The sequence below is a fragment of the Talaromyces proteolyticus genome (genome assembly GCF_021365285.1).
Source record: "Talaromyces proteolyticus strain PMI_201 chromosome Unknown BGW36scaffold_8, whole genome shotgun sequence".
In the NCBI taxonomy this organism is placed as follows: Eukaryota; Fungi; Ascomycota; class Eurotiomycetes; order Eurotiales; family Trichocomaceae; genus Talaromyces; species Talaromyces proteolyticus.
The window spans coordinates 291444-305285 of record NW_025764284.1 but is presented as its reverse complement, the minus strand read 5'-3'; the positions used below and the strand labels follow the sequence as shown (position 1 = coordinate 305285).

The 13842-nt window shown below is 47.8% G+C and overlaps 8 protein-coding genes across 8 annotated transcripts; 4 read left to right on the top strand and 4 right to left on the bottom strand.

Moving 5' to 3' along the window:
• Window positions 1-31: 31 nt before the first annotated feature.
• Window positions 32-674, bottom strand: BGW36DRAFT_194475 (uncharacterized protein). The gene has a single exon (XM_046209820.1). It carries the CDS (start codon window positions 581-583, stop codon window positions 134-136), a length of 450 nt encoding a protein of 149 aa, XP_046070113.1. The 5' UTR covers window positions 584-674; the 3' UTR covers window positions 32-133.
• Window positions 675-764: 90 nt separating this feature from the next.
• BGW36DRAFT_298936 (uncharacterized protein) lies at window positions 765-1247 on the bottom strand (the record flags this gene model as incomplete). The annotated part of the gene is made up of 2 exons (XM_046211483.1): window positions 765-989; window positions 1119-1247. The coding sequence occupies 2 exons, from the start codon at window positions 1245-1247 to the stop codon at window positions 765-767; spliced, it is 354 nt and encodes a 117-aa protein (XP_046070112.1).
• Window positions 1248-2181: 934 nt separating this feature from the next.
• BGW36DRAFT_398310 (putative nicotinamide N-methyltransferase Nnt1) lies at window positions 2182-3122 on the top strand (the record flags this gene model as incomplete). The annotated part of the gene is made up of 3 exons (XM_046218395.1): window positions 2182-2355; window positions 2435-3001; window positions 3060-3122. The coding sequence occupies 3 exons, from the start codon at window positions 2182-2184 to the stop codon at window positions 3120-3122; spliced, it is 804 nt and encodes a 267-aa protein (XP_046070111.1).
• An 88-nt stretch (window positions 3123-3210) lies between these two features.
• Window positions 3211-5181, bottom strand: BGW36DRAFT_194410 (caspase domain-containing protein). The gene is made up of 8 exons (XM_046209819.1): window positions 5164-5181; window positions 4878-5102; window positions 4692-4804; window positions 4251-4613; window positions 3930-4201; window positions 3655-3875; window positions 3438-3607; window positions 3211-3388 (listed from the first exon to the last, which is right to left on the bottom strand). The coding sequence occupies exons 2-8, from the start codon at window positions 4910-4912 to the stop codon at window positions 3363-3365; spliced, it is 1200 nt and encodes a 399-aa protein (XP_046070110.1). The 5' UTR covers window positions 4913-5102; window positions 5164-5181; the 3' UTR covers window positions 3211-3362.
• On the top strand, window positions 4866-5355 carry BGW36DRAFT_194291 (uncharacterized protein). Its single transcript, XM_046209818.1, has one exon. It carries the CDS (start codon window positions 4988-4990, stop codon window positions 5318-5320), a length of 333 nt encoding a protein of 110 aa, XP_046070109.1. The 5' UTR covers window positions 4866-4987; the 3' UTR covers window positions 5321-5355.
• A 552-nt stretch (window positions 5356-5907) lies between these two features.
• On the bottom strand, window positions 5908-6653 carry BGW36DRAFT_428865 (uncharacterized protein; the record flags this gene model as incomplete). Its single annotated transcript, XM_046220614.1, has 2 exons — window positions 5908-6263; window positions 6296-6653. The coding sequence occupies 2 exons, from the start codon at window positions 6651-6653 to the stop codon at window positions 5908-5910; spliced, it is 714 nt and encodes a 237-aa protein (XP_046070108.1).
• A 1357-nt stretch (window positions 6654-8010) lies between these two features.
• On the top strand, window positions 8011-10162 carry BGW36DRAFT_428864 (uncharacterized protein; the record flags this gene model as incomplete). The annotated part of the gene is made up of 2 exons (XM_046220613.1): window positions 8011-8172; window positions 8246-10162. The coding sequence occupies 2 exons, from the start codon at window positions 8011-8013 to the stop codon at window positions 10160-10162; spliced, it is 2079 nt and encodes a 692-aa protein (XP_046070107.1).
• Window positions 10163-11688: 1526 nt separating this feature from the next.
• Window positions 11689-13126, top strand: BGW36DRAFT_381827 (uncharacterized protein). The gene is made up of 3 exons (XM_046216466.1): window positions 11689-11726; window positions 11795-12147; window positions 12215-13126. Exons 2-3 carry the CDS (start codon window positions 12026-12028, stop codon window positions 12636-12638), a joined length of 546 nt encoding a protein of 181 aa, XP_046070106.1. The 5' UTR covers window positions 11689-11726; window positions 11795-12025; the 3' UTR covers window positions 12639-13126.
• The last annotated feature ends 716 nt before the right edge of the window (window positions 13127-13842 follow it).

Here is a 13842-nt window from a genome sequence, read left to right as displayed (position 1 = left end):
TTGAATGGCGTCAATCGTGAAAGGGATAATCTGACATCTTGTGTCTGGAGTTTTGTGCTTGTTATCATCCTCTATTTCCTGTTTTTGCATAGCGTGTCTGTGTACCCATCTGTATTTCATTCACTTTTTTCAGTTAGTTTGTACGACTTTGTAATACTCCGAGAGGAGATAATGGAAATACTTCGCCAAACATAACCCATAGAGACCCATCAGTGAAGCGAGCGCTATACACCCATAACAGTTTGGAACAATAGCGAGAAGTGAAGAGGGTAAAACTGCCAATGTTGTATTCTAGAATACCTATATTTTCTATCCCTATGACTCCCCAGGCCGAGACAAGGATGTTCTTTTCGCACTCTACCTTCCAGTCGCAGACAAGAAAAATGAGGATGGTGATGAAATGGGACAGAGCAGAGAGATGACATGGAAATAAAAAGACAGGGCTAATCGAGGTATCGCCAATAATCAATCGCACGAGGCGCAAATATGCAGAACAAGAGTAAATGTACATAGTAAACATGGCAAAATAGAAAAGAAAAAAAAGTCGAACCAGTCGCACGATGTTTATGCCATAATTTGACATGCCATACCGGACGCCGAAATATGAATGCAAGTTGTGGTGGGGTTGTCCTCAAGAACCGTATGCGAGGTGAACGGGAGAAAAAAGCCGCCTGTGATAGCGAACGCCTTTGCCGAAAAAGAGACGAGGGTGAAGGGCAGGAAATTATCGAAAATAGAACGAATAATAACAGCTACCGGCATGACTACAGAGAAATGCTCTCCATCTCAGTCATCACGGCATCCATTTGCACCCGCTTCACGGCTTCCGCGACAAGTGTGAAATCCTTCAAGAACGGCGCCGTGGCGGCTGGACCTCCTTCGGCAACCTGCCCTTGTGGCATCCTTTCCGTAGCAAGCGATCCCTGAGCCTGGGCATGCTGCTGTTGTAATTGTGGGAATTGTTGAGGGTGTGGGTGTTGGTGTTGCTGCTGTCCAAACACTCCCCCCGATTGTTGGCCACTGCCAACCCCGAATGCGATGTTTTGGTACTGCGATGGCATTATGTTCGATACGGTCGGTAGCGATGATGTGTTTGTCGTCGATGCTGCGAATGGCACGCTTGTTGTGGCTGTTGATGTTGTATTTGTCGACGACGAATGTAATGACGTTGTCAACGCCCCGGGGCCGATGTTGCTGGCAGATTGCTGCTGAGAGGAGGATCGAAGGTTGTATCGATTGTCGCCCATGGTATCCGGGTACAACCAGGGCGGCAACAAGAGAAATAAATCAAATGTGCTGCAAAGGGGGAGAGACAATTTTCACCCGAGGCAACAGATAACCGGCTAATAATTAGTTCTCCAGACCGTGCGTGATGATGGTCCAAAATAGCTTATCTCGAACAGATAAGGGAGGTTAGTCCGCATGTGATTTTTGTCTTGCTCTCTATCCCCTTCGCTTCTCAATCTGAGGGATGTATCAGAAAACCCGGCCGTCGTTGCGACTCGTCGACTATTGTCAATGGCTTGGAGAGTACGGAGTAGGAAGAGGGGTAGGTCTTGCACAAGACCGGTAGCGTGGGCTGGCTCGGCTTGTTAAGCTTCCTGATGGCGGAATGGCGTTTTCTGTCGGATGGAAAAGCCGTGGTGACGCGGATATATCTATCAAGACTGGCGAGGAGCAGTGCCTTTTCACAAACGCGCCAGCAGCCAGCAAGACTAGCACAAGTCCGGGGGCACGCTGCAGAAGCCTGAGAGGATGCGAAGAGGAAGAAGAATGATAATCCAAACCATAATAACGGTAGCGACAATCGCCTCACTCCTTCTTTATGGTGATGAATATTAATTAGCCGCTGAGTCCGTTAGAGCGGTATTGACTGGTATTATCCCCGCAACACACGAAAGCCCGCGCAGCGAATCCAGCAGAAGATTCCCTGTATTGTGACTGTCACAGTACTGGCCCGTCTCGGTAATCGCTACTATTCGCTAGGACAGCTCCCAGCGCCCCGCAGCCCGCTGGGTTCGTCCAGCAGGTCCGCCAATCAGGCGCGCGGTGCAACGGTACCCCGCCGGCTTACCCATTTCGGGATGGAACTCCATTGCTTTTTCTCTCTCCCCTCTGTCGATCGACTCGTGATTATTACAAGAATATCGCAAAAGCAGTCTTTCCCCAGACCAATGACCAATGGCTTCACAAGATAACCCTGCTAACCATGATGGCCTTTTCGACAGTGGCGTCAACATCTTCCAAGACCCTGAGGGCTTCTACCCCGAAGACAAGCAGCCTACCTTCGCCGAGCATCATATGATCTCCGGCGAAACGATACGAGTGCGCCTCGTCGGTAGCCATCCTCTTTACGTATGCGCCGATTGATTCTTCTGTTTCTTCGTTGATATGTTTGTGCACATCGAACTGATTTTGATACCGTGTCGTGGAGGGTGATATGCTCTGGAACGCCGGCCGCATAAGCGCCGAGTACCTTGATCAACATGCAGCGAGACTGGTGCGGGATAAGAATATACTGGAGATTGGGGCCGCGGCTGGGGTACCGAGCATCATTGCCGCGGCGAAAGGCGCCCGCACGGTGGTTATGACAGACTACTATGACCCCGATTTGGTGAATAACATGCGCTACAACGCCGAGTTGGCAGCACCGTTGATTCCTCAGGGCTCACACTTGCACGTTGCTGGGTACAAATGGGGCGCAGACACGGAGGAGATCATGTCGTTTTTACCAGACGATAGTAGAGCTGCGGGCTTCGATACTCTGATTATGGCCGACGTCGTCTACAGTCACCGGGAACACCCAAATCTAATCAAGACGATGCAGCAGACGCTGAAAAAAACGGCTGAGGCAGTTGCCCTTGTGATTTTTACGCCCTACCAGCCTTGGCTTTTGTCTAAGACGGAGAAGTTCTTCCCGTTGGCCGAGGAGAGTGGGTTTACGGTGACAAAGGTTTTTGAAAAGGTGATGGATGATGTTTTATTTGAGAATGATCCGGGGGTGAGTCTTTACATTCAAATGTATATTCAAAAGCATCGAGCTGATAGGGTTTTCTAAGGATGAGCTTCTGCGGCGCACGGTTTTTGGATATGAAATTCGGTGGGCCGAGAAGAATTTATGAGACACGACATCGGAATTTATTATACCCCTTACATCTCCAAAAGCATTTGATAGATTTTACACAAAATTATGCGTACTCAATTGATATATACGAAGATCTAATCACAGATCCACTGCTAATGGTTCAAATAATACAAATTGCTGTGTGAAACATCCATCTATGCAACATAAGCACCGCATAGTGGTATATAATGCTATGCAAAAAAATAACAAGGCTAAATAAGCATCCAGGCTTCCGGTTTCATAAGACGAATAGCAAATTCACATCTATTGATCTATTAGCAGAAACTACGGTAAGAAGGTAGAGATTTCATACCTAATGGATGGCTACAGCTCAGCTGCGGTTTTTGCGAATAACTCTTCTCGAGCTTGGCTCGGATAGTGTTGAGGAGTTGTAGATAGCTCTGTTTCGGATATCGTTTCAGGGACTCGATGAAAGCCCAGCTCAAGGCTCCTCGTGCCTGGCCACCTTGGAAGGTATCTGCACTGTAATGACGTTAGAATGAGAGAGAAAAATGGACATAAACCCGTACGATGTTTGTGTGTCTTTTGATCCCGAAAACATAACAACGTCTGCAGGCGAAGTCTTAGTCATTAGACTTCTCTCACGAGCTGATCCCCCTATTGTTGCCTTCTTGAAGAAACTAATTGCTGTTGTAGCAACGCTGCCAAGGTCGCCTTTCTCATATGAGCTGAATGCACTAAAGAGATCTTGAGCGGCTTCTTTGGCGAGGTTGGGCTCTTTCAGTACACCCTGGGTAGAAAATTAGCATTATTCGTAAGACAGATCAAGGGGTTCTAGTCTAACCTGAGTGGAGTAGATAAAAGGAAGGTCTAACGCAGTCCCAGAATGGCATGAATCAAAGATTGCAGTGAGACGAACTCCTGGCCGTAGGGGTTTGACCATTATGTCATGCATATCATCATCCACAATGTGGCCAGCGACTTTGTAATCGACGGGGTAAATGACATCGTCGAACCCTATCCATATTTTAGTTTGATTTCTTGTTATATAAAGCTTAATACGGTACCAACCGTCATCCTCATCTCCATCTAGATCCGGTGTTCGACCACCATGTCCTAATTCTCGATAAGTGCCAGCCAACCAAAAAGGGAAGAGCAGCAGTACCAGAAAAATGAATAAACAGCGAGTCATTGGGCATTGCATCCTTGACCAACCAATGCATTGCTCGAATGATGTTCGCCTTGGTTGGCTGGCTCATTGGATTCTGCTGGTCATCTGTCAAGATCACCATATCTTCCCGTCGATACCCGTACACTTGGTTCAAAAATGTCGACATTTGGGTGACATCGTTGATGCATCCTCTCAGCTGATTCGCCTGGCCAAAATAGTTGATGCCCACTAGTAACGCTTTCCGTCTGCCAGAGCAGTTGGAATACTGGAATCGATAGCTGTCAGGCGCTCCATGCCCAAAGGCCTGTGGAACCTGTGGCGGTGCTGGAGGAGCGCCGAAGGACGGTCTATGCGGATCTGTTTAGGCTCAATATCTAGTCTTGCCACAAGCCTAAGAGGGTTTGCTGTGGGGGATCACAGCATACGACGACTTACGATTGTAAGGCACAGGGCTAGGCCTTGGCGGCGTCGGGGGCGGTGCGTGTAGATCAGTGTAAGCTCGAGGAGGCGGAGTGTGAGGGTTGTATGGACCACTAGCAGGGGAAGGGCTTTAAGACAGACAGACAAGTATTAAATATTGGGTTTCATGTATGTGATACGGAGCCCTACATGGCTACTTACGGAAATGTCGATTGCCTCGGCGGCTGGCCGTTCATTGGCGGGGGCCTAGGAGGATAGGAGGGTGGCGGTTGCGGCGATGGTGTGTGGAAAGGAGGCGGCTGAGGACTAGAATGAGGTCGGGGCTGTGGAGGAACATGAGCTTGATGAGTATGGGGGTGAGAATATTGATGATGCCATGGTTGCTGATATGGAGGAGGGGGGCCGCTCCAACCCGGTGGAGGAGGTCTATAGCTGCCGGGATACATCAGTCGGTCGTCGAGTCACGAGCGTTGCCAGCTGACAGAACCAGGCTGGAAGCGTTCACGTCAAGCGGTCCTTGTTGGCGCAAGCAATTTCCAATGAAGTGGCGTCAGAGAGAGTGTGTGTGTAAGGAGAAAGAAAGACTGGAGTTGGTGAGACACAGCGAAAGCACAGATGTTTTTCTCCCGGCGCGCCGCTCTTGACTAAGAAGGATTTCTTTCTATGCACGGCGGCTGGGCGAGAGGGCGGTTGAGCGAGAGGATGCGAGGATATTAACTATCTGAATAATACAGTACTAAAGGATCAATAGCAAGCAATAAATGAAGAAGAGGAAGAAGAAGATAATAACGATGATGTTTGTGTGGGACAGGCCGAGTAAAGAAAGTAAAGAAACATGGTGGAGCTGGGCGCCCTCCTTCCCTTCCGTCCTTCCGTCCTTCCTTCCCTTCCTTCCAGCCTGCCAGCCTTACCGCGACCCATTCATTCCTCGCTGTGACGCAATCTCCTCCTCCACAACGACTACTATTATTAACTAACTTACTGTCTATTGTCCCTTCCGTTGTCCACTGTCTACAGACTGCCAGCATTATATCCAGGCTTCGTCAGCCCTCGGGGGTTGGTCGCCTTCGATTCGATTGTCCTGTCTCTACTAACCATAGTCAATCCAACGCCGCTGACTGTCCGGCTCTCACGGAACGGTAGATGCTTATGCACTCCACGCTCCACGCTCCACTACTCACAGTGCCATGCTCTTAGAGGGCATTTCCAGGACAATCCGCTTTCTGTTCGATCACACGATGCTCAGTGTCTCACGCGACTCTCCAAGACGGGTCACGTGACCGTATGAGGCTGAATTCCTTGGACTGGGAAGTCGCAGAACGTGCAAGTGTGCTTTCATTGGCGCTTTTCTTCTTTCTGTGAAAAACATGGACAAGGAGAGAATTGCCGGATACTTGCCGACTAGAAAGTGACGCATTTGTGTTCCTGCAGTGCAGGTTGCTCTGGAACACTCTTTCACAATGCAGGTGACAGCCTCGCGAATCATGGCTCGGCTGTGGCTCTGGTTTGCCTTCTCCCGTCCGGTGCTGGCAAGGCTGAATCCGAGTGTGCCTTGCCCAAATTTTGCGCTTGTTTGCTGCGTCGTCCCTAGTTTGTGAGCGATCGGTAATTTGGATCACTTATGGTGACGGCCGGTCGGTCTCTCATGGTGTTGAAAGCCTTGACAATAGATTTCTTCTCCCCAGGCGCTTGCCGCGCATAAACCAAGCCTCTGGTTTTCGGCCTCAAAAACCAGAGCTGGTTCGTGGGGGTTCTTGACATAGAGTGGCCAGTGACTAGAAAACGACAGGGAATCTGCCCATGATTTCCCAACACGTCAGTCAACCCGACACCAGCTATGATAGAGCTACCGTCAATTTCCCAACTCTGCATATTCCAAGTCGAATTCCAATCTTGACATGGTGCAGCAGCAGCAGCTCTATCTATATGCATCCAGGCTCGCTCACCGGTTTGAAAATAGATCCAGCGGGGAACCATGGCTGCTCTTATAGATGCAGGACTTGTCAGTACTACTGCAGACTCTACCCACCATGTACTGCACTGCAGTTCCCTGCAGCTTCTAGTAGAGTGCCACGTTGACGAGCAAGTGAGGCACCGGACGCCTTAGGAATTTTACCTAGCCAACCAGGCAATAATTCCATGACTGGGATGCGCAAAATAGTGCAGCAGAACAGGAAATAAGCAGCAGTGTTAAACTCTAGCGCATTTGGAAACATTCCTGAGGTGAAGGGCCGCACTCATACCTAACTAACATCGTAACATGCCACCAAAATTGCGTGGCATTTTTTGCACTGCCCGGGGTGGACGAACAAAGGGCGTGTGTGTCTCTGTCTCTCTGCCTTCTTGTGATTTTAAGCCGCATCACAATTCGCCGGGGCTGGGAGGGGGGTAGAGTTACTAATTGACGTAGTACGTACAGCTAGCGCGGCTTTGCACATCGCGAGTCGGCGAGTCGCGCGCGGAATCGACTGATCGACTCAATTATCGAGAAAGAGCATCGTAATCGTAATAAATTAGAGGCTAATAATCCTTCGACTAGCCAGCCATCGGCGAATGGGCTGCTGGGGATGCAGGCTGCATTCGCCATTCGCCGTAACCCTTAATTTACTGCGGACCTGCGGCTCTGCCAGCCAAATTTCTCACTAATCTCGCACGCTCCCGATCTTCAGTATTATTATTGCCTCGCTCCGTGACACTACCACGGCTACGACGTACATTTAAAATACTCCATTCTCCATACTCCATTCTCTTCCATGCGTCTCCTGATACATAAGCCAGTGGCGTAACAAACACGATAGTGTGGGTCTGGGTCGGCAACATGGTCTGAGCTATGCCAGCCCCCCCATGGCTGGAACGATGGCTTTCTCACCGACTCCCATTTAATAGCGCAATTGAGATACGCACTTCCGCATCAAGACATTGGATTGAGCCTCATTGCCTCAAACGCTAACCTTACCCATTCCATACGCGTGTCACCAGTCAGCACTGACCCACCGGCCACATCGGCAACAAAAAGAGCCTCATCCTGTATATGAGACCGGCTAGCCCGTCTCGATCGCACACTTGATACTGCGCACTCTTCTTTTTTCGGGAAAGGGAGTAGAAACCGGCATCGTCTGCTTCTAGACTTTGCCTTGTCACCCGGTCATCAGCTTCACCTGGTGGTCAATGCCGCTTTATAGGACACTCGTTGAATTGTGCTCGTGTTCGCCGAATACGCTTGACCTGAGTCGGTGTTCATCGTCTATCTTGTCTGCCTTGTTCTCTCTCCCTTTCATTTATGCACAATCTCACAGTCACGGATGGTCGATAACGCCACCTCTCCCCCACGGTCATGATAGCCACCGGCAAGAAGACTCTGCATTGTCTTCCCTATGATCTTCTCTATCAGATCGTCTCGGGCATTGACTGCTTTGACTATATCAATCTCAGTCGAACCAACAGGACGTTGTATAGTTTGCTACAGAATGATCTTCTTGCTAAGCGCTCTATCGAGGTACGTGGCTCCCGGCGTCGGGCAGCATTGTGGCTGTGTGTATAGCCCACTTAGATATTGACAACAGTCCCAGAACACCGTGCGCGAGTCCAAAGAGGCGCAGCTTGCTTTTGCCCAGAAAATATCTTTCCGAGAAGCTATTGGCCGCATATATGACGTGAAAGATGCAGTTGCGTCAGCCAGTCCTTACTCAGTTGCTGTGCTGGCATACGCCTCCACATTCATCTACCAAGAAGGTGTACTGTCCTATTACTGTGCTAACGAAATTCGGGTTTTAAATGTTCACCAAGCCGACGAAACGGAGCAAGTCCTGAATGTTCGTCATGTCTTACATCGAATCATCCCCACATTTCGGGGCGATGAAACCCGGAATGTTTCAGTTGAGCTTTCACTCTTACATTACTCCGCAGGAGTGCTGGCCATCTTGGTGGAGATTGGCGATTCAAGCCCATGGTTGATTCTACTAGACGTGACCCCGGATGGGTCAAAACGACCACAGGGCTGTAAAACAGGACGCCTCAAGTTCTTGCGACAATTAGAATGCACTCGACGACTGTTCGTTCGCCATAACGGAACTTACTTGTTCTATGGGGTATATTCAACCATTGGTGTATTGAGTGACCCGCAATGGGTTGTCCAATGTGTGGATCTGACAAAAGGCGTCGACCAAGCGTATGGTGAGCCGACACTCCTGGATAAATTTGCCGGCACAGACGTCGGACAAAACGTCTGCTTTGAAATATTTGACAGTCATCTGTACGGAGTGACAAGTGTGTCTGACTCAGACGAAGAGCAATTGCATTGGGAATCATTCTATGAGTGGGTATGCATTGCACCCGCGAGCTGTGCTCGTAGGGCCAAGCCTGAACGGATCTTTCGAAGACTCCATAAAGAGGGGCCAATCAACGATACCTGGTCAGAAATATCGTTGCGGAAAGATGAAGCTACCGGAGTGCCGATGATCTATGAATGTAGACGTGAATGGCGGTCTGGAGGATCGGACTGTGTTCGTACATATTATACAAAAGATTTGAAGCGTCCATCAGAGCCATCGGCCAAAGAAAAGGACCAATCTACAGCAACAACAACGCGTGAGGCTGAACCAACAACACCTCGTGATACCTCACTGATATCAGCCCATCCCGTGATTATAGGAGGAGCCGGACCAAGCAACATCAACTTTGTTGTACCCGCATCAACACCGCCATTGGAGCGATCCAAGGAGCCATCAAAGCCACCGCTCCGAATAGAGAAAAACACCCATTCGGAGTACACAGACACGACATCCCCGAGACGTGATTTTATCCTCGCCAAGACCAAATACAGGACCTATAACCCATCTGCCTCTGCTTTTATAGACCTCATCAACGACCCCGAGCCCAGTACCACCGTGGGAGCCGTCCACGATCGCTTACGTTTGCGGATATGCTCCCGCAAGCGAAAAAACCCGTTTGAATCTGATAACACACTAACTAAAAGACTAAAAGATGACAGCACGGGAGATATAATACCCCATAGCGATGAGCGATATGTCAGCAATGGGATTAAAATGTGGCCGGAGGAGAGGGCAGATGAAGAGTTGATTGATCTTTTATGCCCGGCGAAGCGAGCTGCCAATGTACATGGGGTAGCAGATGAGAGAACGCTCATATACTCTGTCGATATCGAAACCGCTGAACCCCACCAGCAGCAACAGCAAGCCATTATCTTAGTCAATTTCGACTCGCGCTTACGAATCCCATCTTTGCGTAATCCGAAACGAATAATTCCTGTTAAATCAAAAACCCAAGAAGGAAAAACTGATGCTCCAGTTGGCATCGATTTGCCTCGTCTTGGAGATATTAAGGATAGACCAAAGGTCTCAGTAGGATGTGATTCGCAAGCTGGGAAAATGTCGCGACCAAGATCAATAAGGAAAGAGCAGGCATTGTATCTGTTGATTGATAAGGGATTTTGGTTCGATAGGAAAGAAAGAGATAATATACAATAAAAAATATCCCTTAAAATATTAAAACACGGACTTCAATTGTCTTACTGAGAGTGGTATCAGTTGATGTTGCTTCAACATTGTTTTACATGTACAATCCTGATACCCATTTATGCCAATAATACAAAAACGGAGAAATGCTATTAAAATAGGGCATAAGGCACTTCTTTCCATTATGGAGTAGGTCAGAAAGCAGCCTGGGAGTTGTAGCAAGCGTTCGCTAGTTTTGAGGTCCGAAGACTTGGTATTCGTAAGTCTTCACTGCTCAACTGCCTAGCTGGGAAACTCCGGAATCTGAAGCCTTTCAAACATAGGATAGATATGTTGAAGAAGGAGAGACTTGATTATTTATTTCATCCCCGGAGAGAGGCTATTTAACTAACATACAGGACAGCTGATGGGAGGGGTGGCCCACGCCACCCAGGTCACTATCTAATCACTTGGCTATGCTTTTAATGTTAATGATACTAATTCCTTGCGCTTCACTTTAGAATACCTTCAAAATTTCCAAGTTCATTAAATCAGAAGGTTTCGGAGGAGTACCGATTGACACATTTTTCAGCTTGTACAGAAACATAACATTTAATAGGCTTAATTGATGCGTCGAGTTGACATAAACAAAAAAAAGGAATTTACGATGATGAGCAGACATGCCTCTCAATTGTCCGAGATAGTAAATTTGCAATAAGTTCGTAGTCACGGTCCCTAGATGATGGATCTAAACGCTATGGTTTTTTGTATAGCACGCAAAGACTGTGTATGGTAGGGTACACGTAAGAGATACTTTAGTCCAATTGCAAGTACGTGAATTAAATGGCTAATACGCTGCAAGTAGATATCGATATTTATTGTCTGGATAAAGCATAAACGGGCCTCATCTTGTTTGTCTGCGAGCTATTTTTCCCTCGTAGACTTTTTGCAAAGGAGTCGAGGTGGGCAAATTCTGTGTCTGTGCTGATTAAAACCTCTTGAAAAAAGACTTATGAGATATAAACATTTGATTGATGTATTTCTAGGGCTTAGGGCTGTCCTTAAGTGCTATTCATTGGTGTCTCAGCCTAGCTAATCGAACGGTTAAATCTCAGTTTTATCTAATAAAAGGATAATGTTCATTCCACGATCTAGACCTCATGGAAGTTTTGGCTGTGTAAATTCCCAAGCCTCTATCTGCATGAAACGATGCTATTAATTGTTTGACGGACTGAGATATTGTTTTGAGCGTTATATCCCAACCCTATTGTCACTACACAACCCCCCCGCACGGGACTCGTATTCTTACACCCTAACTTCGTGCATTCAAGCAATTGCGTGCGGAGAGACTCCATTTGGTCATGCCGAGGGGCCCCGCCGAAAGCAGCGCCATGGGGGGTAGAAGTTAGTGTCAATGAATCCTCGTTAGCGCTAGGCTAGCCCGAGTGAATGCGCCGTAGTATAGGCCCCTCGTTCATGTGGCTCACCGAGGCACATTAATCAGTCACTGTATTCACTTCCAAGTGGGCCACTGACGTCGCAGCATTAAAAAAGGAAACAAAAAAACAAGCTCAGGCCTTCGGTAGTATTGATACTGGTATTTGTTTCGTCCCGGTTTTTTTACACCTCAAAAAGTACACTAACTGTCGGTTTTTTCTCGACTAGACTAGTTCTGATCTGAGAGGAGACATGTTTAGATTCGATTTGCATGCTTTTTGTCTCTGAATTCCCCCGCAGAAACTGCCCTCTCATATCAGCGGTCTTTATCCAAAAGATCACCGACCGTTTAACCAGGAAGAACACCAAAAAGGAACGAGAAGACGAAAGTAGTATAGGAGAGGGAACGACAACAAAATCTTTGAGCGCCAAAAGTTGCGCAGGCATCCGATTACCACTATGCAATTTACAAGTCTCTCCATCCTGTTTCTGGCGTTCGCCGTGTTCTCCTTGGCCAATGAATCCGCAACGGTAACCTCGACATCGGCAGCGTTCAATTATGCGCCTATATCGTCCTTACTGTGAGTTTTCTTCCATTTCTCCTATTCTATTTAATAAAACTTTTGCAAATGTTAATTCGGCCTCCAGAGGCAATCTTGTCTCAGCAGTTGCTACGGCATCGCCAGCCTCAGGTCCCGCGCCATCCCCAACCGCAAACCTGAGCAACATCGCCGATCCACCTTCGAATTTCATCCCCGTTATCATGACAGCAGTGCCCATGTCAGTGCTTGGGGATTTGCTCGACCCAATTTCGCGGAGTTCGTTGGCAGCTGAGTTCAAGAACGGCACCACCCCAAGCTGGTACCAGAGTCTACCCACGAGCATTCAGAGCTATATTTCAGTTGTCAACCAGCAGATTAATTCTGGCGCATTATCTGCAAATGTCTCATCTGCTGTGGCCACGTCCACAAGTAGCGGCCTGGCACCGGCTATGGCTCCAATGGCGACGGGGGCACTGGTAGTCAATATGGCGGGCGCTTTGGGAATTGCGGGATTGGCAATGATTCTGTAAAAGTGTTTATGTCTTGTGATTATTACGAGTATGAGTATGAGTACGCGCTCACGACTAATGATATTAATTGATATGTAAAGGAGTGCTGACTCTTCTTTGACATTACACTGTGTAGTTTTGGAGATAATGATACAAGATGACACATTGAAATATCAACTGAACTGCCAAGCGGTTAGTCAATAATGATAAACTTAATCTATTCAATATTACGATTCATTTCTCCCTGGTAGTTGGATGCTTCGACTGTCGTGAGTTGCGTGGCCACGAGCAATCCAGTCAGGGCTAGGTAATCCACGTGATGCCTTTTCAAGAATGCCGCACCTGCACATTTTAGTCCTAAAGTTCTGGCTTTACTTTCTGTTGACTACGCCTTATATCATGATTGATAGATTCAAGGATTCCTGCATACAACTATTAACGTTCTTGGCAAGTGCAAGTGCCCTTACATGCATCATTCGAGCCAAGCCCAACGTTCTAGTCAATCTCCTTCTAGTACCTTTTAATTACCTTAATAAGCTGCAGAATCTCGACATACAAATATCAGTCTACATTTAAAACATTCAGTTTAATGAAGAGTTGATATTCTTCAGACGTGAAAATACAGACAGGAGAGCTGTAAGTGGTAAGTTATGAAAGATATGTAATCTCCTAATTAAGTTAGAGTGTGTTTCTGCGTTCATTTGAGCCTTTAAGGTCACATGTGATGCAGAGCTGAAGCAAGCAAAGCGGGACGACGCTCTTTGTAGCAAAAACCCCGAGGCTCAAAACCGGCTTCCTTCTCTTCTCCGTTGCGGCGATCATTGCCAAGTGCCGGCCATGGCGGCGATGGCTTTAATTAGGTCTTCTTAGCTCAACCTTAGCCCACATTAGCGCGTGAACGAGCGGAGGCCCAGGTACAGTTTTCTCTCGTTTTCGGTCCGGATATCACTGGCTGGGGGAGGCCAATTATTGTGTTTTGTGCGACTGCACTTCTATTTCTAGCGAAATACCGAATCACTGCCATTATTTCATTCCTCGAGAGTAGGAATTTCGCATAATTGGGCCGAAAAGAAAAGATTCGGCTCAGAGTGGGTACACGGCCAGCAATGATCCTACGTATACCCGAGTCAAAGCTACATCTCGGCCCGTCATAAGCAGGGATTTTCTTGTTTTTGCTTGACGGGGTATATCGTTGCCCTCAGTGATAGAGCTTAACCATCGGAAG